Below are 26,984 nucleotides of genomic sequence, written 5' to 3' on the forward strand. Positions count from 1 at the left end.
AGCGAAACTGGGTCGGGCCGGTTATGTAGAAATAAATAAAATTTCAATGTTAGTCTGTGTTTCTCAAAAAAAAAGTTATATATTTTTATTTATCTCTAATTTTTACCCATATGTGCCATATAGTGAATATACTTTGTCATATTACAAGGACATGCATAAAATTTTAGATTTGCGATAGTAGTTAAGTACATAGTTAGAAAAAGAAACATTTTTCATATATAAATTTTACTCTAATGACGTAAGGGATAGATGGAACATGGATCTAACACAAAAAAAAATAAACAATCAACTTGGATATCTACATTGCGGAAAACGGGATGTATTTAGATAGAGCTTGATGCATAAAAAATATTTTGATCTTAGGGAAATTCACGCGGGTAAAGCCGCGGGAAAAATCTAGTTGAGAATATATACATTGCATTGTTGACTTACATAAAGCGAAATAAACTGAATTATAAATAAATATTATGGTTCACATTATGTTGATTAAGTTAATTGTTCTTTTTTGTGATACATATTGTATTATTAACATTTAGTCTTGATCTGACTACAGTACTAACAGCAGTGGTCGAAATGATTTTACTCTTTCTTTTTGTTTTAATTAATTATAGTACCGCAACCGATTTGGACATTATAATAAGAAGTTCAATGGATACCATATCTAGTTCATTCAATAAACTTATGGAAGATATCAAAAACTTTTTTATGTGTAAATATGAAGCACTGTTACATAGGAAGTTGATAACCAAAAATGCGTTCAACAAGTTTATTTCTGAAACGTTTAATAAATCTGCTAATAAAAAGTGTCAATATGTTTCTAGTAGATCAGAAACGTCTAAAGCAAATATCGGTAAGTTTAATGGTAAAACAAAACAATTTAAACAAAATTTAGACATTGACATGACAAAATTAATAACGTTTCATGGATATAGACTTGAAACACACACAGCTCTCACACCGGATGGGTATTTGTTAACATTACATAGAGTATTTCTACGGGACTCAACTGGGAGAGAAATGAAAAAAGTGTTACTACATCACGGGCTTCTTGGAAGCTCAGAAGATTGGGTGATTCTTGGATCAAATAAAGCACTTCCATATTTACTGTGGTTATCGGGTTATGACGTTTGGATGACGAATGCTAGAGGAAACAAATTTTCGAAGGCGCATAGTGTTCTCCCGGTAGACTCAGAAGAATATTGGGACTTTTCTTTTCATGAAATTGGAATATATGATATTGCAGCTGCTATTAATTACATCAGGGATATCGGCGACAGCACCGCAGAACTTCACTACGTCGGGTACTCAATGGGAGCTACGGCGTTGCTGGTTCTGTTGTCTACTCACCCAGAATACAATAATATTTTAAAAACGGCAACTTTACTGGCCCCTTTAGCATTTATGTCCAATGTCAAAGGTACGATTAGATATTTTGCAGACGTCGAAAAATACGGCTATATTGACGATTTAGGCCATAAGGATTTTCTTGCAAACGTAAGCATTCCAAACAAAGTTTTCCACAAATTTTGCGTTCATGATCACAGATTATGTCTTAAATCGATACTTTTATTTGCGAATGGCGGAGAAGATATATTAAATAAAGATCTTAGGAATGACATAATGACCCATGCTTCAGAAGAAGGTTCTGCCAAGACATTGAAGCATTATGTTCAGTTAATAAATAGCGGTCAATTTCAAATGTACGACTATGGGCCGGATAAAAATATGAAGAAATATGGAATGAGATCTCCTCCCAGCTATCGTTTGAATGATGTCACATTACCAATAGCTATAATAACATCAATAGATGACTGGATCTCTACAATAGGGGACATAACAAATTTATTGCCATTTTTTTCCAATCTAATTGGTCACCACGTTGTAAAGAGATACAAATTTAGCCACACTGACTTTTTGTGGGCAGAAGATGCACCGCAACTCGTTTACAGCCTCGTCTTAGATATATTATCTGATCCCCAGGCTTCGAGGTTCCAAAATGAAAATATTCTTCGTAATAATCTCATCGTGAACTAATTGTGATAGGTATCAATATTACTATCATAATCAACTTATTTTCTGAGTTTCTGAGTTATACTTTTATTGTAATGCAAATATAGTATTAGTACATGTTTTTGTAATTAGTTGATTAAAATTAGACTAGTTGAATAAATGGTGTATCGTTATTTTAGTTAAAAAAAAAGTCATTTGATGTTGATGTAACCAATGATGATGATGTTTTTTGAACCAAAATGAAGTACTTAGTAATAGGTATAAATTTGAAAAATATAGTTAATACATATTTCATGGCTACTTATTTGGGCATAGTTTTGGGTTCGATTCTTAACACAGGCAAATATTTCTAGCCGTTTTTCCAGCTATTTATCTATATTTATATTTAACAGATGTAGTTGGGTATAATGTGCCTGTTTCTGTGTAGTCCATCTAACTTCTACACACTTGTCAGTAGTGTGTTCCGTTATAAAATCATTCTATAGAGTATAGGTACCGGTCGTAGGTGAAAAACACGTCGGCAGGCAAAGTGACATATTTCATGACCATGTTCTCATCGACCGTGGGAGAGGGACAACAAGCTGATTTCCCGGGTGGGCTATCGGCGGTTCCAGCCGTTATAGCAACATGTACCATTTTGAATTTGGAATTTTTGACCAAATTAATATGAGTAGAGTATGTATCCAATCCTTTTAATCCTTTTTTTTATTTTGACATTTTCGTCGCCAAGGTTAAAATGCAGATTGTCGATATTAGGGGCAACTTACAAATCTTTAGTTGGATAGGTATACTTAAAAATAAATAAATAACAAAGTATTACATAGTTTAACATATTATAATATTTATTTTATACTTAAAAAAATAAAAATATTATACAAGCATGGATTACAGATAGTAAGTATTACAGGTGAGTTACCCACTGAGCTAAGCCATAGGTATGGCTTAGCTCAGTACTACAAGTAGGTACTTGTAGACGGACGGATAAATAGACGATTAAGACAGCGGATTAATCAATGATTTACACAATCGCGGTGGAATGAATTCCACATAACTGCATTTGACCACAAGACAGATGGGATGCTGTGGTCGTGTTGCTTCTGGGATCGCAATTCTCGTTGACGTAATTATAATGTAGATGATGAAGGCATACCGAAGGGTTGGAGTTGAGCTGCTGCCTTTTGTTACTGGACACTAATAAATACCATCGAGAAGAAAATTTTCCCAGGCTACTTACTATATAATTTACAAAAGTTCGTGTGTTGGGTTGATTGTTATATCGACGGGAATGTTCGACCAATCGACACAAGGTACTTGATAATAATGTCTGATAAAGACCCTTAGACATGCCTCTAAATATGAACCTAATAATGTGAAACACAGTACAGTTGAGTGGATGTACTTATATCGTATTGCTTTGTTCTCTACTACTAATTTCGATAAAATATTATCGTCTAGCAACACATGCGGATGGCGGGGAGTAGTAGGGGGTAGTGTTACCTCGTTAGAACATAAACCACTAGCAGCCCGTCCCGGCTTCGCTTGAGTGAAACCATAATACATTTTTTGATGACGTATCGCACTGCTGGGCATAGGATCCATCACATTTGTCTAAGGTAAAGTAACCATTCTTTTAAAAAATGATTGAGAGTTATTAGCGCAATTGGGCGCTAACCTGATGATTACAAAGATGAAATAAGTCCAGTGGTCAGGCAATTATGAATGCTGAAGACTGTGCATAGTGTAGCATGTTTTTTTCGATTGCGGTACCCCTCTCTTTGTCCCCAAGTTCGGGTTACAAATTCCAATTAACACCACCAACATTTAGATCTCAACAGAGGATCACCATTCTCATTCAGAATTGTATTAAAAATAATAACCGGCGTCAATACTATTTTTTTTAAGGCGAGTGAAAATTGTATTGAAACCAGTAATTAAAAGCACTTTACCACAAATCAGTATGAATATAGGATACCTAATACGTCAGAAATTAATTTTTAAAAGCTGATTGCTCCGCTTTGTTTCTTTTATTTAGCGCGATAGTGGAAATAATAAAAGTATGTTAATATTTTTCATTTCTATTATATCCGATAAGTATTTCATTTAAAAATTAATACATTTGTGAAATGCCGCAAAAATACTTAGTGTTAATAAAAGTCAAGATACATATTTGATAACAAAGAACACAAACTAACCCACACTCCATACAAGAAGTTTGGATTCGAAATGCTCAATGAGTAAAAGTGACATTAATTACTTCAAAATTAAATATGTCAACATCGTAATCTGTTTTTAATTTATTAGTTAAATTAATACTGAAAATTGTAATAAACGTGCTTAAGCGTTGAACGTCAGTCGCCGACTAGATCTCATTGCGGCGTGGTTGTCGGCGCGTCACTATGCCGCATTGTGTTCGGTTGATTAGTCTCACAGCGAACGGTCTCAGTATTGACAAGCACGCTAAATCTATGATTGGCAAAATGATGATACCATGGGTTTAATAAGACGGAGTACCTACCAATTCCATGGATGATACTTAATTACCAAGGTGCTAAATACCAAGTTAAAGTGATTACACTTCCAAGGTTTTAAAGCGCGTTTCATTTTTGTAGTCTTTGCAATAGTTATAATTCCTGTGAATATTTCACACAATTGGTTATGTTTAGGCGCTTAAAGAGATCACTTAAGATGCTTACGATCAACAAGAATTTCGATCACTAATTAAAAATGCGTCTTCACTAATTTCTATATAAAATTGATACTTATAATCATTATTTTTTCTATACTTATAACTACAGTTGAGTGAATGCATTAGTGCCGCATTTTATACGAAACATTCTACCTTTTGTATACAATGCAACGCCCTAACATTTTATTGCGTTCAGCTGTGACTGTTGCAATACTGCGGAGATGGCATTACACACGGGATTAAAGTAGTCAGCTGTGAATCAATAATATTTATTTATGCGAATTGCCTTTGTACATTTGTAGTATTATACTCGACACCCCTCAATTTGTGCCTGGGGAACACGTGCAGTTTTTTTGTTAACCATGAGCAGGTTCATGTATTCACATTAATTGAATTTATGATAAGATTAACACGAATACGAATTTTATTTGTCTCCTTATAATTTGACATTTTAAGTTTTTAAAACATTAATATATTAGATGTTCGCATATCACATAATAAAAACAATGTCGCATTTTTTTTTCACATTATTATGACAAATACTGAATAAAATATTGAATTGGTGGCGTGTGGTCCCGCCCTAGATATGACCACTCCATATACTGCGGTTGATGTTGCGAGGCGACCATAGGATACATAGCCAAGCTAAGCAGCTTTATAGGCAACAATAGCATTATCAATGGGGGTTGACGTCGGACAGGAAGATCACAGCTTTCATGGACTCTGGGCGTCGTGGCGTCACAGCCCCAAATGTAACTGGGAATACGTGAACATGAGAGAGAGACGATGAGACGATAAAAAAGCAACAAAACCGGAACGGCATTAAAATTTATAGGAGTATTCTAATTTTATGAACATCGACTAGACACGAATAACAGAAACAAATATTATGAAAAATTCCAACAAAAGCATACCGTCACAATTCATTAATATTGTTCAAGAAATTTTTTATTCGATTTATTCGCACACAAAAAAGCCATTTCGTGGGTTAACATGCAGTAAAAATAACCCCTGAATGAAGAAGGGACCCCATGAGGAAAGAATAAAGATACTTTGAAAAATGACAATGTTAAGATCAACAGGTCCCTTTGTCTCTAGGCAGCCATTTGGAATTGAATATCACGGAATATTATTTGGTAAAAGAATTGTACCTATATTATAAATCTTTGATATTACAGATATTACTGATAAGTTCTTTGAAGTAGAAGTATTAAGTATACTTATATGTTTTTTAATATGTTGCTAAGGTATATTTATTTTAATAAGATGAGTTAGAAATATTTATGTAATCAAATAAATGTGTTGATTTGATGGACGCGTTTAAAGACTGCACATACCATCGGACTAACAACTTAATGCCTGCCTTTTGAATCACGAACGAGCTCAAGATTTTTTGAACACCCTTTCAATAATCGACCTTTGATAAAGTGTCTTCACCGAGATCTTATTACGCGTAACCACTGCGCCATTGAGGTCCTCTATTCTATGAGTAGAATTAAATACAACCACGAATAAATCTCTATTTTATCTTCTGAAGTTAATTTTAGAAGTGTTGACCACTTTCCTAACCGTGAGTTAAACTCACGGTTTATCAAAACTTGTACGTTTTACATTACAATAACGCACAAGTGCGTAATGAGATACAATACGATTGAAGTTGGCGAAATAAGTGACCCTTTACGAGCAAAATAATAGATATGTTATTAAATATATTTTTAAGCATCAAGCTTCACGTGACAAAACATTTTTTTTATAAGTGCACACTTAACCGAAGCGAGATAGCGAATGATGACAAAATGAAACCGTTCAGACGCTTGGTAGGAATATAACGAAAATCACAGATAGATTTTCCCCTAAAAATATTCCTAAGGGCATTTGACCAGGCCGGGTAATTTGGGGGCTGGTAATGTGACAACTTTCGCCACGTTTACCCTAAATTGCTTGACTCGTATAACGTGGTACACGAATTGAAACTTATAGCTAACTAAATTATAGACTTTCCATACAAAACCCAATGCTGATTGCGGCGAAATTGTGTGGTGAGTATACGTTTTTTACTATAATTTATTGATTTGTTTTAATGCATTTACATAGACAATTAAATGTGATGTTTTTTTGGCTGATACTTAAAAAGCTAAGATCTCAATATGTTTATCTTACATTAAAATATTATTCTGTAACTAGCTAGTTGCAATGGATTATAAGTTCCCATCTTGGTTTCTCATCAGTTCGTTTGACATTGTTATTTATATAATATACGAGGATTAACAATAGTGAGAAACATAACACTGTATCAAAACGCACTCATGCGTTCTAGCTGATCGAAGCTGTAAGGAATTTATCAATACATGATAGATACTGTCTGACGATGTAGTCAGTTCCAGTCTACAAGACAAGTTAATCTTGTGTTATTTATTATATTCGGTTTTACTTTGTATGTCAAAATTTTATATTTTCCTAGGGATGCCGTAACGGTTCCCCCATTTGTGGGCCGGGTAATGCGTTTCCACAATTTGTAGCGAGAAGCCATTTTTATTGACGCCAATGTCCAACGATTTTCAACTTTGCTCAAATGAAGTACGATATTATAGGAACGTCGTTAAAAGTTTTGAATTATACCGCCACGAATTATAATAAAGGGGTGGTGTTAAATAGATTGAGGTCAAATTTGCACTAAAAAAATCTAAACGTGATATCCATACTAAAATTATGTATGTAAAAATGCGTCTGTTACACTTTAATGGCGAAACCGCTAGGCAACTTTTGTAGTGTTTAGAAATTTTGAAATTTTGAACCTTTTATATTAGAATATAAAAGGTACCCATTTCAACTGGTAATGAATTTAGAATCTTTCGCTCTATATATTGATATATTATATATATATATATATATATATATATATATATATATATATATATATATATATATATATATATATATATATATATATATATATACGTAGAAACTCCCTATAATTAAAAAATGCACTTCTACGTCTTAAAACCATAATGATGTGTGAATTTTTGACGTACCTTCGTGGTGTTTATCTTAATTCTCACGGCCCCGTAAAATAGTTAAGTAAATATATGTTTTTAAAATAAGCACCAGAGTACCTATGAAACTATTTACAAAAATCAAATGTAATAAAAAGAAAAAAAACAGAAAACTCAAAGAATTTTTCCAGTTGACATAAATAAGATAAGCCGACACTATGAATAAGTAGATTTCCAATACCAAAGCCGCTTTTTTGATCTCCTGAAAAGCCGTGGTTTAGCTTTTGTATTTGAGGTTAATATATACCTAAGTCTGTGGTTTTTGCATTTATATGATATAAGATGGTAGAAGCGATGCATGTTCATGATGTATGTTCATGTGCAAGCGGATATACCTGAATCGATACCTGAAATTATCAGTGACATGGCATCGACATATTAATATAAGTATTTATTAGAGCTACTAGTCTGAAGCATATCCGTTTCTGTATTGTGAAGCATGTTGCAAGTTTAAAATATGCACAAATGCACACACAAACAAAATACTGTGCTGCATTGCTTGCTAAGTGCGTGCTGCCGTCGCTAAGGCAGGACGCCAAGTAAGGTGCTAAGTGCTAACTAAGTAATTACAATGAGAAGACTAAGGATATATTCATAAACCTTCACTAGATAATTGAGGTACTTCGTTATTACATAGCTTCATAAAATAAAAAACAAATATGAATATGTAAATGAACACGAATCTTGAGACACGTGTTGCATAAGTATATCTTATTTCGAATTTAAAAAACGGGTCGGCCGGTATCACCTGTGTTCAATAATATTATTATTATCATTCAGAATAAAAGGTGAAATTCGATAAACTTGTGGAATCTTGTGTCTAAAAGTTTCTTGCGTCGGTATTTCTAAAACATACCACATTGAAAAAGAGTTGCCTAAAAGGCTGGCAACGCTCCTGAGTCGTTACGGTTTGGTGTTACAGTCGTTCCTAGGTAACGGTGTTTACTTACTTTAGATAATATATAAAGCGGTGGTGGTGTAATGATTATACGCCCGCCTGTGGATCGAAAGATCTCAGGTTCGTACTCGTGTCATATGAGTTTGTATACCAATCTGACTCATATATTCATAGACCAACAATGGCTTCCGGTGAAGGAAAATATCAGTGGACAGTTTAGTTCACTAGTGTGTATGCGACTACCTGCCACAAGTAGTCGTAAAAGTCATGTCAGATGCCTTTAGGCGACTAGAATAAAATCTGTTTGCAATCTATATCATGATGATGACCATTGATGACCGCTTACTCTTTTGCCGGCCTATGCCAAAATATCTGAAAATAGCGAAATCATTAATTTATATTATATATGAAGCCAAAAACCACGAATCTGTCTATATAATGGTCTATCTCGAAGCACTACGATTACCTTATTGATAATTATTGCTATAACATGCACATACAAATGCAGGAATTAATTTACTCTTATAGGTACTTTATTAAATAGAAAATCAATAGGTCGTACTACCTACTTACCTTATTATAGGGGATTTTGGTGTATATTGCCTGTGGGGTGCGACTCTCCCCGAATTCCTCCACAGATAACGTCTGACATGCACGATTTGCGCCGATTCACTTTGCCAAATAAATTACAAAGTGAAAACAATCACCATTGTAATAGAATTCATTGAAAAATGTTGAAAAAACAGGGTGGTAATAAGATAACTCTTCATTCGGCATATTTAAATTAATACTAGGCATTTATATATATAGGCATTTATAATGCCTAGTATTAATATATATATATATATATATATATATATATATATATATATATATATATATATATATATATATATAATTCAATCAGAGCGAAGGTTGTGTGAATTTTTCATATACAATGAAAACCGGTTGTAAACCCACAATACAAAACAAAAAATGCTACAGAACACAACGCTACGCTGCGCCAGTTTTTCAGTCAGTTTTTAGCGTATTCTTACACACATGCATATACACGAACCGCATTGCGTAGTACAGTAGAGGAAAGTAATCTATATGATGGTTGGGAAACCAATTAACACTTGACATTTCGGATTTTCGGGATTTTCGAAAATTTCACGGATGCTTTCATGCTGATTCAACGCGCCACACGGCGCCGCCGTCAATGCGTGCAATCTAGTTTATGAATTTTAATATTTCATGTATGTCTCTAAGGTATCTATCATAAATATATTTGTTTTAAGCTTTACTTACGTTTATAACCTGAAATAAATTTATATATTAATATTATTATTTTTTCTTTTAGTATTGTGTATGAAAAATTGCGTACAATTCATAAATAATATTTAGCACATTTCATAAAATAAGAATAACTTTCCTATCAAAATATTGCCACTTACATGAAAATGTTACCTAACAAAAATCCCGTGAAACGCTCTTCAAAAATATATGTTGCAAAAATCCGATACGTTCGCGAATTCGACTAGAAGCCAATAAATGTTGTGTAAATTCTATTTGATAAATATCTCGATTTCCGATATCCAAGAATGCAATAACTATATTTGTTAAAGAGCTTTAAATACTTCATATGTTCTTTCCAACCAAAATGTGAAAAATACCCGGAGTTTATTTTTCACATGAGTAACAAAATAGGTAAGTACCAACAAATATTTCCATTTTAACAGCTATGGATTGGATACATTATAACATCTTTGTCTCCCATGGGTAGACAGGTTTTTATTATTGTTTCGCTTCTAGTAGGAGGAAATTTTCAATTTCACTAGTTAGAATTTTTTGTTTCACTGATTTTCATTTGGAATGGATTTAATAGGTATTACAAAGTACTTACTAAAACCATGTTTCCGTCAGAAAACAATTATAACATTAATTTCTTTTTTAAGATTTAAAGTTGGTTGGAAAATCTATTTTTTTAAAGTAGGGAATTATAAAAACAATCTTTATCATCGTAAAAAACTTCTTCTTTGCGTGTCGATGGTAAAGCTATGCTCTTTTGAGTGCTTAATATATTTTTGCCAGAACCGAGCCACTTCGATAGATACATACATATATATAGATAGATACATGTATATAATAAAAAACTAAAATTTTGTAACAATGTTTATTAAGAAGGTAATATTTAACATAGCTGTCTAAAAAACATATTTTTCTTTGCGAACGTCTTAGTAAGTTTTGACTTCACATATTCGGGTATTCAGTTTAGTATGGAGACTATATTAGACGAGCATAAATATTGTGCTTTTATTTTTTCATATCTTTGAAAGCAATGTCATTATCACACTAATTATTTCATTTCATATATGTGTTCTGTAGCTGCAAAAGTTTTTAAATATGTATCTGTCTAATAAGACACTTAGGTGCAATAGCAATAATTAGTGTGACCAGTAAATACATTTATCAGACGTTAAATGACAGATAAGCGCCTCGTAAAAAGATTGCACTACTTTCTGGCTAAATGTCAACAATTCATAGAAAAGTCTAAAATTAAAGTATCTGGTTGGATTTACACCATTTTCCGGAACTATTCCGGGCCGCCGCATCGTATTCATCGGCAAATTGCTGGCGGAAATGTTGGAAAATATTTCGATAAATACGAATTACTCGATTTTTATACAATTCTATTAAAAACCGGACTTTGGGACTTGTTCATCTGTGTCAGCATTGCTGCTTTGGGCACGGTAGAAGTTTCACGTGCTAAGGCGATCCCGTGTAGTGCGACAAAAAAGGGTGAATTCGAAATAATGCAGCGTTCTTTGTGTCCAGTGCACTGGACGGTAACATCTGCTACGCGACAACATAAACCTTATCTTTTTTTACCTTTCAAATTTGAACCATATTCGTATCAACAAAATTATTATGATACAAATATTAATGGTTTTGAATTTCCTGTTGTTCCTTCAACATACAAAAGGATATTCAAAACAATAGATACATGAATGATAATTAAATTTACAGATAAATAAACAATTTTAGTATACTTGAAACTGTCTCTGGATGCTCTCGATCATTCGCATTAGACAATAATGTTACCGCGCCAAACCAGGAAATGAAATCTCCCTGAACGGATGTATTTGATTCTCCTTGAAGGATTGCAGGATTGCAGCTTCGAGTTAATATTTTCTAAATATTGAGTTTAACATTTCGAATTTATGTATATTGATTTTTGGTTTTATTCCCCCTTCTCCTAGATGGTTATTTTGGCAGCAGGACATGAATACCTAAGGGAATAAAGGTTTTATTTATCAGATACTTATCCACCTGTATGTTCATATACACAATAGGTACTTAACTACGGATGAATTGGACAAATACAAAATCAATGTACAAATAGGTATATCATGGGTATATCAAATTACCTACATATATAATTATCATATTAATGTTATATAGGGAATTTTAGACGTGATAATAGTGACGTCATATCCACGTCTAAAATTCTTTTACAGAATTTTGTGTTAAATTAATTTGAAAATATTCATTCAATTGTCATACAGCAATGTAAACTAACTGGTCGACTTCCGACTTCTCGTTGCAGTAATGCAATTTCACTGGCTCCATGTAACCTGCACAAAGGTACAGCAGCACACAAGCTATATTACACTCCCCGTTTACACAAACAAGGTTTGATTACAAAGAGAATTCATCACGTTTAATTGACAGTTATGTGTAAACTAATGAGCAAACTATAGGAAACATAATACTGTTGTGTTGCGATTCTGTTATTATCTCCGCTCGCAAACCCAGTAGAGCCAAATCTATGGAGCGTAGTGGAATGAAGAGTGAAATTGTTATGCCAGTTCCATACTGCATGAACATTGCGTAGTTTGTATGAGTACTTTTATTTACTGCAATGAAAAATCACGAGTGTATGCCGAATCTGTTCTAGTTCGGCGAAATTTCCCGCGATATTGCGGCGTATGACTACGCCCTATAATTAATCCGCCTCTCCATGCATACTCACGTGGAAGTCGTACAAGGTGAATTAGGGATACATAGCCTAAGTAGCAACAATAGTATTTCCAAGGAGAATTGACACCAGACAGGCTTCGATCTGTGAAATATTATATATATATATATATATAGCTGCATCTTCAACATTTTAAGGATATTTATAACGCCTTGAGCTTCGCGGCGTCTCAGCCCCGAACGCAACCGAATGCAGCTCCTATATCTTTTGTACAACACAAATTAATTACTATTTTCGACAATAAGGGATTTATTTACAAAAAGTATTTAAACATAGATGTATTTAATAATTTCTTCGTACGCTTCTACACAGCCAGTTTGTATGAATTATTTTTAATTTATTAAAAAAGGTTATTACTTTGATTAAATAAATATATTATATTAAAAAATATTCGACTTTTTGTTCCTCCTATACCAAACGCCAATTTCATATGTAAGGACCTAATATTTCTACAATTTACAATTTAAAAAAGTCCTGGTTAAAATAAATAAAATATATGTTTTCTTTATTTAAAACAGCTTAACAAATAACAAAAACAAAAAGTATTAATTGTTAAAAAAAAAATTGTAGTTAATTTCATTTTTTATTCCATTGCTTCTATTCATGGAATCAGTAAGTACTTCATGCTTCTACTACCGCTGACATTAATTGAAAAATTATGACACGTTGGTGCATGAATTTTGTAAATTTTTGGCTTAACGTATTGCCCGGCGTGTTATCTAGTGATGTAGTGATGAAAACTTAGTGAGTTCAGTCTAAAATTAATCACACTTTGAATTCCGTATATAATAAACTAGAAGGTAATTAAAATATTGATAAAACGTTTGTATATATTTTTTTACATTTTTATCGAATTCATTGTATAGGAGCCCTTTGTATAAAGTCTATGCGTAATTACCAAACTGTCATAAAAGGATTTTTCATATTTTTTCGAAAATATCGCAATTTTATTCAAAGTGTTTTATACATTTCCACGATAGTTTTTTAATAATTTTTTATTTGGAATCAACGAAAACATTGCACGCGATTTCAATTATTTTGATATTGAATTGCGAAGTTTCATATTTGTTTATTTATCAATTTCGGGAAATTTTGTGCCACATATTTACTCTCCTGGCTTTGTATAATTTATATAATATTGATACCTATGTATATTTGTACCTTATGTAGTATTAGTGCTTCATTAGTTCTCTAAGCTTAAAGTGTCATTATTTTCATTGCCCTAAGTCAAAATAGACACAAATAGGTCTGATCAGTGATCAGTGGGGAATGGCCGTAAGAAGATTCCAGAATATCCTTATTCTTTTTATTAGAGCAGTTGATATATTTTTTTGTTTACTGCCTGATAAATACAATTGAACTTTTGGTTGGCCCCAAAATATTTGCATTTGAATTATGACCTGACAACTCTCAATTATTATTCTAACTCTGAATTCTTTGTCCTAATGAAAAGTTTTAATAAATTGAATAAAGGCAATCAGCATTTTTATTTAAATACAAACATTGAAATACTCCTGCATAATAGAGTTTTCACAGAATAGTACGCAAAGCTGAGCCCAGACGGCGCTACTGGTACAACTAAGGTACACAAACATGCCAATGGAGGCAAAAGCGCCAATTTTTTCCGAAAATACCGACTATGTAATCGTGGTGCAAGTTTATAGGAAAAAGGAAGTATTTAATAGATTATCCTGTAAATAATAACACTATTTTAGGTAATGTTCTGCAATATTTGGTCAACTGTGGTCATTATTTTCATTGCCCTAAGATTGATATAAACTTGATTTTGACTAAAGATCTTACCTGTGTGTATGAAGTCCATATTTGAATAAGTCTTCACGTGTAAAGTGTTCCGAGCTTTTTTTCGACCATTTATTGGCTCGAAAATTTTACACTGCTGTATCCCGTAGTTTTCGAAGTTTTTTATTATATGGATTTTTCCCAATATGTCGGCACCCGAATATGCTACATTGTTGTATATTTTCACAAACGAATGCTAACAATGAAAGGATTAATAAAGTGCTCTAAAACTTTAATCGACATACCAAAAGGCGGCAAAGCTTGTGTATCTAACACACAGTGCTGTGCTCTAGCGGGATAAATGTGCGCAGTAATACTCCCTATTCACAAAATGGTGCTTTGCTTAATCAGGTTCACTTATTCCTCGTTCCAGAAATATATCAGCACCTTACGTAGATTAATACGCATACGTAAATTATTACATACGCTGATCGTGTTTAAAAATTATTTTAAACACTATCAGCCGCACTACAACTAGCCTAGCTTGATGATGGAGGTCTGGCAACCAAGTGTGGATTATGGCGACGGGAGGAATCAGAGATAAATTTCTCCACTAGTCCCCAAATTTCTTTACCAGTCAATAACTTTGGCCATTTTTTATTTTACTTTAAATAGCTTAGAAATTACTAATCCACATTTTGAAATTCGATCTGGAAAAGTCTCTCCCTAATCTTTAACGTCTACTCGGGCCTAGTATATTCTTTAATAGTCTTTTCGTTCTTTTAATGTACAATTTAAAAGCTTTATAATTAACTTAACTTTTAAAATAAATAAACTTTTTGGGCAAGGTTAATATATATTTACTTAATATAATTAAGGGAGATAGATCGCGCCCTGCCAGCGAGGGCGAGCTGGCGTGGTGACATCTAAACATTGCGTTGCATTTTTCTGGCAATTACTTTATGATTCTCATTCAGTTATGTGTCAATTTAATCTTCATATTAAAAGTTTATTAATACCGTACATAAATACCCTAAATGTCTAATAATGGCTAATAATATTTTGAGCTGCAATTGTGTCGTTTGAAATGATAACGTCAAGAAAATATTCTCATACGCCAGGATTTGGATTTAAAAAAATAGCAAAATATAGAAATTAAATTATCAAATTTGGATATTCAATTTCTGTTATGTATTTTTTTATAGTACAACAGTCATGCATAATAAATGAGTTTAATTAAAATAAATATAAGATGTATACTTAAAATATGAAAATAACTATTCGAAGCTTCATAGCACAAACTTAATTTGGCTTCTCACATTATCTAATAATCAGATTGTACAAGTTTTAGGGCGCGAGAAACCGTCTCGTAAATATCTTAATTAAGAGGGGATCATTCAGGGATACCGTATCGCTTATAAGAAACCACAGGGCGAGTGTTCTCAGCCCACCCGCGTCAATGTGGTGAAACTTGTAACTTAAACATAAGTTTTTTGATAAGTCAGTGTTTAAACGATAGGGAGGTAGGAGTTTTACAGGTTGCTGTGGAGTGGGGAAGGGCGAAATAAGGATTAGATTTTTTTTTTAATATCGATAGTCGATAACAATTTTATGGAAGTAATAATAAGGAATAGAAAGCTTATTGTGTATATGCATACACAAATACTACAAATACACACAACAACAAAATATTATTATGCATGCTTAGTTCTCATAAATATACGAAAATATCAGTATATGAAAATGATTAGAGAAATTATTTGTGTAAAATTAAGAACAGGAATTACGAATTAATAATTAATTTAATATTTTTATTTTAAAAATATTTTAAGCAAAATATTTCTATTTTATCGACAATGCTGTCGTTAACCTTTGAAACAATTAAATCATAGAAATAGTAAATTCTTAAGGATACTTTATATATATATATATATATATATATATATATATATATATATACAATATTCTTGCCATTAAAATTATCAGTGATGCAGACAATAAAAATAACACTTCGTCAATAATTAATAGTGAACGGTGAAATCTATTATCTAATTTCATCGTCTAACTTCCATAAGTACGTTAATAAAAAGGACATTTTAAAAGTTATCGCACTATTGTTTTTTCTTTTCAAGTGTGTTCGACTAACATTGATGTCAGAATTTTTTTGACGAACGTTAAATATCTGCTATCACTTGAATAACATCATCTAGCGATAATAAATAAATGAAACTCGATATCGACACGTGGGGACTCCCCCATCACTATGAAGCAACAGGGTGCTGGACGCCTGCGCGTTTCCTCCCCGACTCCAATAAATGGACCGGTGGGTCCGTTTGGCCCTCACATCTACGCCAGAATTTCGCGGAAGTGGCTGACCTGACAGGACGGTCTACTTGCTCGGAGTAATGTGTTCACCTGTCTAAGTGTTGCTAAAACTCTAAGTGACTCTTTAAGTGTCCGGTTTCAGTTTATAATGGTGACTTTAAGTGAAAATGACTGATTGGTGCCGTGACAGCGTGCTGTGGCGTGAATAAAGGTAAGTTTTGTCTTAGTTTTACGAGGAGCCGGTATTGGCGCAACAGGAACTTCCGACGCTCACTGCAGACGGCATCAACGTGGACAACCCTGAAATGTTCCGGCTGAAATTTAATTTCAAATTGTGCGCGATTTTTTTCATAAAATATATATTTTTTACAGTTTCTCAGTTTGTTTGCTTTTAGTTTTTTATACAATTTCAGAATGTATTTGGCTGTTTCTGCTGTTGACGTGCCTGTATTATTTATGACGTGTATTTTTAATGTGTTTGCTTGATGATAAATAAAATAACAACAACAAAATTTAAAATAATACTGTACGAACATAGCATTAAGATAATTTGTATAAAAAGTCCCTATACGTATTTCCTCATTTTCTCGGAAATTCACCGCTTTGGCTTAGGAAAAGGAAATGGTTTCCTTTCCTGTAATTAATGTTGTTAGGGCGGATAAATACAAATTTATTACAAACGTATGTGCAAGCTTTATAGCAAAATTCTTTGTAACCATTTCATAGGTACATAATTTTTTTGATAAACCCCATTTCGAATTTTATTTATTTAGGACTACAAGTATAATTCCTTTATATTTAATATTTAAAATAATTTTATTTGAAAATAAATTGAATGACTTCTTTAGAGAATATAAAAAATACATTTCTTAATGTGTTGTACACGTACATGATGTCAAAACAACGTAATAAAATTTTGTGAGTTTATAATAAAACGACGAATATCTAAATCATATGTTGATAATTCTATTTCTTTTTTATATTTTAATATATCAAAAAGAGACAGAATATATGACGAAGTCGCGAGACTGCCAGTATTTTATAAAGTAGTTAATTTTTTCATCATTATAATATTTATTACATTATCATATTTAAAATATACCCAAATAACATTTTCATAAATATCTGAGATTGAATAAATTAAATTAGATGCGTTAAGTAAGTATTACGAGTAGGTACGGAAAATATTGCTTTTAATGGAAAAGGATTTTTTTTATAGTATCTTTGTACATAATATCATGTACTCATTTTTTCTATCTCTTAAAAAAAAAGAAGAATTTTTACAGCGATAATATTTTTCAAATTAAATTTACTCGTACAGATGTCGCATATATTCGATATCACCGTCTCTACTAATTTCAAATAAGTCTTTAAAAAAACGGTATCAAATTATTTTTTATATCAGTATCACGGCAGAGTTCTATTGCTGCATAGGTGTTCATCTAATAACTAATAGTTAAATTATATAAAAAAACAACGTAAAAATTATATATACATATACATAGATATAGCAATTGTACATATACATAGATATAGCAAATAATTAAAATTTCATAAATAGAAACCAAGCTCTCCACGATTTAATTATGCTAAGATAATATTAATTTTGTTAATTACTTGATATAATAAATAAAGTAAAGAAAAAGCTATTTTGAAAACGTACGTATCAGAATTCGCAACAATCATATCAAATTACAGTTAGACGCGACTCAGCTGATTTGCAATTCAAATACTGGCAACGAGGTATGGATATAACTTTAATGGATCTATTTTAAATCGTTAGCTTAGACTACATTAAAATCAATTTTGTTACTCCCTGTTGAGTTTTACTTGAATTCGTAATGATCCAATCATTAGGTCCTTGTATGTTAAATTAACGTTAGGTATTTTAAGATATGATGTTAAAAATGAGATATAAAGAGATTTCAAATAAAAAAACAATATTTAATGCATTCGATCAGTTTTTCTTTGTGGTTCCGTTAACGAAAAAGTTACATTTGCTGCATAAATACTTTTACGGCCAAAGTTGCGACGATTAAAGTTGTGTTATAGAATGACATGGTTGACCTCGAACATTGGTGCAGGGTGAATGATCTATAAGAGCTTCACGTTGGTTGACAGACACTTGAATATGAAAGGGTAAATATTGCCCCTCTTACTACTAGTAGGATATTCGTTACACAAAACACATAATCTGCAAAAGAAGCCTTTCCATATTTGTTGTTCAAACATCTGTCACAAACAACATAACTTAGTAACTAAAGTTGGAGACGCAAACTTTCACTCGCATCATTTGTGCATTTTCTATGCAACTTTCTTGTTTTCGTTTCTGAATGCTATTATACCAAGTGTGCTTGCGGCTTCTAAATTCACGGACGCATTGCTAAAAGAGGGTCCTTTTATCTTTTTCATCGAATGTGTTACCTATTGCACAGGTGTCAGATTTTTTAAAAGGCATCTGATAAGAATCTAACGATTATCTACTTCCATCTGGTAACAAATAAAAGGATGATTAGAAGCTAGGTAGGATGTCGGAGCTCAGAAGCTAGGAATCTAAAGTCCAAAAAAAAATTTATGCACCAGACTGCAAAGTTAAATTGTATGGAAAATAAAGGCTGTTCGTTAGGGAACTAATAGGTAGTTAAAATAAAATACTTTTGAGCTAAAAATTAGATAACTATATTTTTCTTTGTTCTTACAAATTGGTTGGAAAACAGAAATCGAATGAACAGGAAGAAACAATAGAAAAAACTAGATTTTGCCTAGTATTGTAGTGTACTGGCGTAGACAAAGGGCCTTCGTACACAATAAAGTATAAGTAGTTTGAAAAACAAAAGACGATCGGCGCTAGTTTCTAACGATGCGCACCTATTATTCCATCAACACAGTTTTTGTTCGTCATTCAAATTTGTCTCTAAACAATATAGTGTAGAGGAGACATTAAACTACATATGGATGTAGATAATTAATAAAGTTAAGACGATCGCGGAGTTGTACGTAAACTAAACGTTGAGACAGAACCAGACTCGCTGCATTCCCGCCCTTTGTTAGGAAGTTGCCGAGAATACCCTGCAGCTCTTATTACATTTCACAAGATTGCATACTTCATTAAGTTCACTTTGTAAACTCAATTTACTGTTCGTGATAATTTTAATCAGTAGAAGGTAAATGTGTAAATAATGATAAACTTAATTTTGCTCACTGAGTAATGACCGGTAGTTTCTCTTTTGCTGACTGCTTTTTTCTTATTAATTTTTCCTCATGGCTGAAAGTCATGGCCATTACGTGGAATAAAACATACACAACTTTCTTGCTACTATTAATAGAGTTGTTTGCCATTTCACACACAAGTTAATAATCATCCAGTGTGTTGGTTCCCTCACGATTTTGCATTTCACTTGAAGGAAGTGGTATAGTCAATGAAAACTATTATACATGAGTAAGATTAGTATAATAATACAGATTGATACAAACTCATGTAGCACGAGTAGGAATCGAATCTGAGTCCTTTCGATCCACAGGTCACAACACCTTCCGACTGGTTTATGGACATTTATATTTTTAGGTACTTTGTAGACGTCTAATATAAATAGAAACCGGTGGTAGAAAAATGGTTAAGACGCCTGCTAGACCGGAAGGTTTCAGGTCCGAATCGAATAGGAGTACCACGTGACTATATGCCATCTAAAATAATAGAAAAATTAATAAATACCAGACATTAATTTTAATAAAACCGCCAAGTCGTCAAAAATTATGAAACCTCATTTAAGAAATCGGCTAATATGCTTCTAAACGATTTATTGAATTTCGTTTCTCCGAAAAGTAACCTGACGAAAATTAAGACGGGACCGTGAACAGACTGTGAAAAGCGAAAAATTTAATTTTATATCGAAAAGGTCGCAAATATAATTGGACGGCACGAACTTTTTTCATTTTTCTCCCAACTGGTAAGAGGTGCGTTTCAATTTACCTGAATAAGGACAATTTTAAAGTTATGCCACATTATTTCTCCTTAAATAATATTTTTTTATGGTAAATCTTCTGAAAACTTACCTATACCTATATTACCATTCTTTATTTCTTGAGAAAATGGTATTTGTAAGATTTTTTATCACGCTACTTTTTTTATTACACGTACGCTACAGCGCACAGTTGTCAACTCTTCAGCCGCTTTTATATATTTTGATCCTAAATTATGTAGACTCAAATAAAATAAACTACTTATTTATCATCCAACAAATATTTATTTGAATTATAACTATAAAAAAGGTTATACTTTTTAAATACCTAAGGTTTACGTATTCGCAAAACTTACTCAAAGTGTGCTAATCTTGAAACTAAATGTGGTTCTCCATCATTCGACAGTGATTGATGTCTTCAGATCAGGTTTCCAACATGTCATTTTAGATTTAACTCCCAAACTTTCCAACATCTATTATATAGATGACATTTACTATGGAAAAAGCTATTCATTTACATAATACCTGTTACTTACGTAGGTAGTTTTGCAAGTCTCCCAATGTGAACGATAAAGATACGGCAATAATAAATATTCTATGCAAGCTTAGGTAAACTTGTAAGTAGGTAACTTAAATAATTCTCCTAATATATGCCAAAATTATTCTAGTTCAGAAAACCTTATCTAATTCAGCTGTTTTATGTGTGTTTTACAAAAACTGATTACACAGTCCTTTGTAAATAGCGAACGCTTTATTTCCACATCTTCGTTAATGACGCATTTTCTACCTAATTAAAGCCGGGAACGTGAAAAGTTTCGCAGTTATCCATTTTTGTCGGCAGTCCCCGTTTCCCCACAGGCCCAGTGCGACGAAATGTGAAATTTCAATTCCACAGCAAGATTTTTATTAAAGTATCGAAGGTTGAGAGCCGTTCGAATATAGTTTGGAAACAAATAAACGACTTTTACGGTCTTTTTTCTTTTTTATACATAAAAGCGTCGAGTTGATTTATTGCTGAGCAGTGAGCGAGCGACCGAGTCCCGCCGCGGATCTTGATCGACCAGGAATTTCAATTCATTTTATTAGTTGACACCTACACCGAGGCGAGCCGTGTTCTTTCCTTATGTTACCTTACCTCCTTTTGGTCAACTTGACATTTGCTAAATCGCTGCTATTTTCTAAGCCCGATAAAGTACGCACAACCGCACACGCCTTTTTTCGACGGTCGGCCGCGTCAAAAATTCACGAGCGAAAAATGGGTTTGTTCGGTTTTGGAAAGATGAAAAATTAAAAAGTAGTGTAGACCGACGTAAACTGACAATAGTCAGCAAAAAAGACGATGCAGGCGTCAGATGAACAAAAAAAAGGTTCGGAACTGCAGAAAAAATTATTCAATAGGTCGACATTGCGCAATCAACGCGGCTTCAAATATTTTTACAACTGAACCGGCGGCGCCATTGTTAACTTGATTAGTAAATAACGATTCTGCTTTTGAACAAAGTTTATCAAAACAGACATACCCAGTTAATTCATTATGAATTAAAAAGTCGATCACTAAGGATGATCAGAATAATCATGTATATACTTTAGTAGGTAGTACTGAATTGTTTAGATTTGATAATACATACAATATTACCAAACTTATTAGTAACAACAGAATCTAAACTTTATTTTTCCTATTTATATAAAATATATACATAAATTAAAATATATACCGGCACTTAGCATATAAGTAAGTACTGCAAAGTGACGTAGGTACCAAATAAAAATAAGTTCCAATAATTTACAACCCTATTCAAAATTGAAATAGATTATCTCATTAAATATAAAAGAAATAAGTATATTTTAATTGTAGAAATGTGTTGGAATGTTTACTTAAATTACTTCCGTATTAAGCATACCTACATTATTCATTGTGTATTTTCCCGTTTATTATTGAAAGATCATGCATCTCTGTAAAGGGACGCCCGCATTATATATGCAGTCATGCAAGTGCTTCAGTTTTCCCCCCCGCAATCCATGGTCCAACTGGTTACTTGTTCCGAGTCCCCAAACACCTGTACTTCGGCTGATATGAATGCAGCTTCTGAGGAAATCACTAAATTCAATGGAACGTTTACAGATTTTAATCGACACTCAGAGAAGAAAACAGTTTTTCTTACCCATAAGGTCCGTATAAACAAGTTACTGAAAGAATGTCGGTGAATGTAGTGGAGCGGAACTCCGGTCCACCGACATGCCAGCTGAAAACGCAAATGGGTCGTAAAGGCGTATCAATATTGACCGCGCAACTCGCGTCCAGCGTTCATCATGCCATTTATATTGCCCATATCTCACTTTATGTGGACAATTTTTTTTTCGGAACTAATTTATGTGGCTTGTGTTATACGGCTGTACCAGATATTGGTGCCAGATCCTTTTTTTTATTTAATTTGTTACGCAATTTTATTAATACGCTTTTATATCCATCTGGTCAGGTCAATTATCGCAAATATCAAGTTTAACAAATCACTTTATATTTCCGAAAACTGCTTTAAGGTAAGGTTAATCTCAAGTTTAAGTTATTTATAGGGTTACCTTGTATTGAATGAACTGAAATAACGGTCGAAAATAAATTACAACGGTACCTACCGTTTTAAATTTCCGTACTTTAAATTAATTCAGATTATAACCTACAATTTGTGATGAAAATTAATTGTTTTAATAAAAATAACTCTTTAATTACGCAAACAAATTATTAATTGCTAAATTTTATTAAATCTTGGAGCTAACTGGCGAATAATTATTTTTTACTTAATCATGTTTTATTTGAAATCTCCTTGTAATTCGAACAAAAGATATCTTTTTAATTGGACAGTACATAATGAGATGGTGTTGGGCTTGTAAAGGGCTTTGACGGTAAAAATATCGTATTACAAAAGCAAAGAGTTCAAGGGACAGAAAATATTGGTGTTACTTAAACAACTTTAAGTACTTAACTATACTTGACAGTATATACAATAACTGTTTAACAGAATTTTTATACCAGTAAGTTAGCTAATTAAGCCAATTAAGAAAGGTTCCATACAGTGGTAAAAGTAACGGACAAGGAATGAGCAATAAAATGGTAAATATGTATTTCAATGCAATACACTAGTTTATAATGGGGATAATCTTTCAAACTGCACAATTTATAAAATTATTTTATCAGCAGGAAGCACAATGGTGCTTCAGCTTTTTGATACGTCCATGCAAGTAAAGCACTGACAAGCATCTAGTATATTTAAATATATGTACCATTGAGAGAGGGTTGCACCGACAACTATGACATTAACTTTAACCTGCGCAGAAAAACGAAAGTATTTACATTGTTTGCTCTAGAAGTCAGCAGCCCTTAAATAGTATTTGTATACATGAGTTTACAGCTAAGCTAACATCGTCCCAACATTCGTTAATACTTAACTTTACACGCACAGAGCCCCAGAGATCTATCCGCATGTTCAGATGACCTAATTACAAAGATAGAATTCGGAGCTGAGAAACCCCAAGGATTTGCGTAAAAAATAATTTAGTAAATTTTGAAGATTCAGCTACGCTTTTACAACCTACTTTGGGAATGCTGTTGTTGCCTGTCAGCTGTTAATGCTATTTATCCTTTACGAAATGCACAGAAGGGTATGGAAATATCTAATTATAGGGCAGAATACGCCAAATATCTTCTAAGCCCATATTTGCATAGAATACTTACCTATAAGTACGCTAAAACACCAAGTTTATGTAGAGCAAATAGCTCGAAGGCACATTAAATGCAATTTCAATCTCGGCAGACTCAATATTTATTCAATTTGAGCCGGTTAAAAGCTATTTAAAATTTATCTTGTAATAACAATCGTTAATGAGTCAGACAGTGCAGTGATAGACTTTTGTTAATGTTGTCATGGAGTTTAAGAATATATATATATGCTACTTGCGTTGATCTGCCACATTATATATGTTGAATAAAATAGAAGAATTGATTAGAATTTATGAATACAGGCACACATTTACAAACTTGAATAATACAATATTTTGTTGGTTATATAGGATGATTAAATTGTTTAGTAGTCAATTATGCGTCTTTAAGAGTGTCTGTTCTAATACTAAAATCGTTTCTCAATTGTAGGTTTCGTTATGTATAAATAAGAACTACTTTTTCTTTTATCACCAAGGAATATCTAATGGGCTTGTCTACAAATCATTAGGGGGGAGTACTCATTCTAGATCAGCCCAGTGTCGTTAACATATTATTATTCAAAGTCACGCGTCCGTTATCAGTGTTTGCCACGCGATGCATGTCACATCAACTGTTTATTTTCAAGCTTATAATCCTGACAAAAGTTCTAATAAAATAATACAAATGTCATTATGTTCTTTTATCTATCTAAATATGTAATTTAACTTGCAAATGTTGAGTTTTAGAAGGATTACATTTGACTAATCCCAAACCCATAATGATTGTTAGAATTACAAAAGTTAGTTTATTTGCTCTTTGAAATAAATGAACAATTATTTTATTATTGTCCCATTTTAGCCCATTAATTCGACTATGAACTAAATTATTTTAATTTGGAAACGGTGGCTGGCGGTAAGCTGAATGATATAACGAATAGACATAAGTACTTACCTATTATTACTATAACCCATTTTTGGCTAGAAGCTGGCAGCGTGTCACAGAAAATTTTATAGATTGGCTATAAAGTCAAACTTATCCGTGAAACTAAAAATTGGACATAAATTGAGTGCCAACATTAGTGAATATCAAAATTTTCTCCATATATCCTTTCGTACATAAAATCACCTCTATTGCTTACCCTAAAGAACACCGTGTCCATTAACCGCTTAAATAATGTTCATAATAGCCGCTATACAAATTTTTCATCGCAAATCCGAAACAGGTTTAAAACGGTGCAAGCTCGTTTTGAGACTTGGTAATCCTAAATTTGTATATTATACCGTATCATTATGTAAAACAGGGTCTAAAACAACTGTTGAGAACGTAAAGCGTTATCAGCTCCGCCTTCACACACCGTGATGTAAAGGGGTTTTCCGAGTACAATCTGACAGCAGATACAGAATAATTTATCTCCAAGATTGACTAACGTTACCTCGAGTCGACTCTTCTTCATTAGTATTATTAGTGGTCGCGTATTCGTTTTCGGCTCTATAGTCCATCGCCGGTTTCGATTTTATTATTATTCAGCAGTATTTCAACCCGTCGAAACTAGTTATTTTTACATGAATAGGTCCTTTCGAGTGAAAATGAAACTGTATTTTCTGTGTTAAAAAAACATTAAACTATGTTGGTCGAATGGTTTTCGACCAAAATTAATATTCTATAATAGTGGCATCCGACTAATATTAATATAGAGGAATATTAATATTTGAACTTTTTAATTTTGAAAACCGTCGAAATTGGATTGACAGAGCCCAGAGTTGTGGGACTGAGACCACTTTTAGCTAAATAATTGGCTCATTTTACAAATCATTGACAGGTTTAAAAGAGAAAATTAAAAGAGAAAAAGAATAATGTCTATTAATTGTTAGCTAAACCAAAGCAAACTAGGTGCATAGTTAATAAGGATATAATATTGAGTAATAAGGATAGCTGCACCCAGTTATTAGCTGGGTGAAACTAAAACAGGTTCGAAGTAAATAATCGTTGAAACCCTGACAATAAAATGTGACGAATACTCAAAAAAGATCAGTCTCGTATTGGAAAGTTGTAGGGATTTTAATGTAATTTGGCTCTCAGATAAAATATAACCAGACACAGCATAAATGGTACTTTTTATACTGAAATTCCCATGGGAATAGCTCAGGGGTGCTAAAAATATTTATGAGCACTGTCCATAAAATGTTAGTATTTTTTTTTACTTTTAAAACATTATCGTAAACTTTTCAATCAAGTCCTGAAACTAGGCACAGCAGAATATAAAGTTCCACTAGATAGATTGAAAGCTAGAATGGATGAATTTGAAATCAGCTGCATACGAATGAAGGAAGGCGCGGAATGGATCCAATCAAAATAGATTTTCACTAAACCCACGTTTAATCTGCCATTTTACATTGTTTTACCACATTCTATGAGTCTGAAATTCTTGTATAGTATATAGAATTAATTCACCTGTGTTAATTTGTTATTTTTAGAAGAATAGAGTATTTTTGCAAATAAAAATGCCATTGAATCTACGTGTAAAAAATAAATTGTAAAATTTACAATTTTAACAAATGAAATTGAAAATATCCGATCCGAAATATACTAATCAAATTAAAA

General features: G+C 32.6%; 2 protein-coding genes across 2 annotated transcripts in view; both read left to right on the top strand.

Annotated features, from left to right (window-relative positions):
* The first annotated feature begins 548 nt into the window (after window positions 1-548).
* LOC128683027 (lipase 3-like) lies at window positions 549-2,259 on the top strand. Its single transcript, XM_053768184.1, has one exon. The coding sequence runs from the start codon at window positions 574-576 to the stop codon at window positions 2,032-2,034; it is 1,461 nt and encodes a 486-aa protein (XP_053624159.1). The 5' UTR covers window positions 549-573; the 3' UTR covers window positions 2,035-2,259.
* Window positions 2,260-16,766: 14,507 nt separating this feature from the next.
* LOC128682999 (discoidin domain-containing receptor 2-like) overlaps window positions 16,767-26,984 on the top strand; it is a 184,092-nt gene continuing 173,874 nt past the window's right edge. Inside the window, exon 1 of the mRNA XM_053768111.1 lies at window positions 16,767-16,944. The gene's annotated coding sequence lies outside the window, so the exon portion shown is untranslated. The remainder of the gene's footprint in view (window positions 16,945-26,984) is intronic.

The sequence above is a fragment of the Plodia interpunctella genome, chromosome Z (genome assembly GCF_027563975.2).
Source record: "Plodia interpunctella isolate USDA-ARS_2022_Savannah chromosome Z, ilPloInte3.2, whole genome shotgun sequence".
In the NCBI taxonomy this organism is placed as follows: domain Eukaryota; kingdom Metazoa; phylum Arthropoda; class Insecta; order Lepidoptera; family Pyralidae; genus Plodia; species Plodia interpunctella.

Bases quoted from the DNA above. Each gene is read 5' to 3' on its own strand.
- LOC128683027 (XM_053768184.1), top strand. From the start codon at position 574: ATGATTTTACTCTTTCTTTTTGTTTTAATTAATTATAGTACCGCAACC.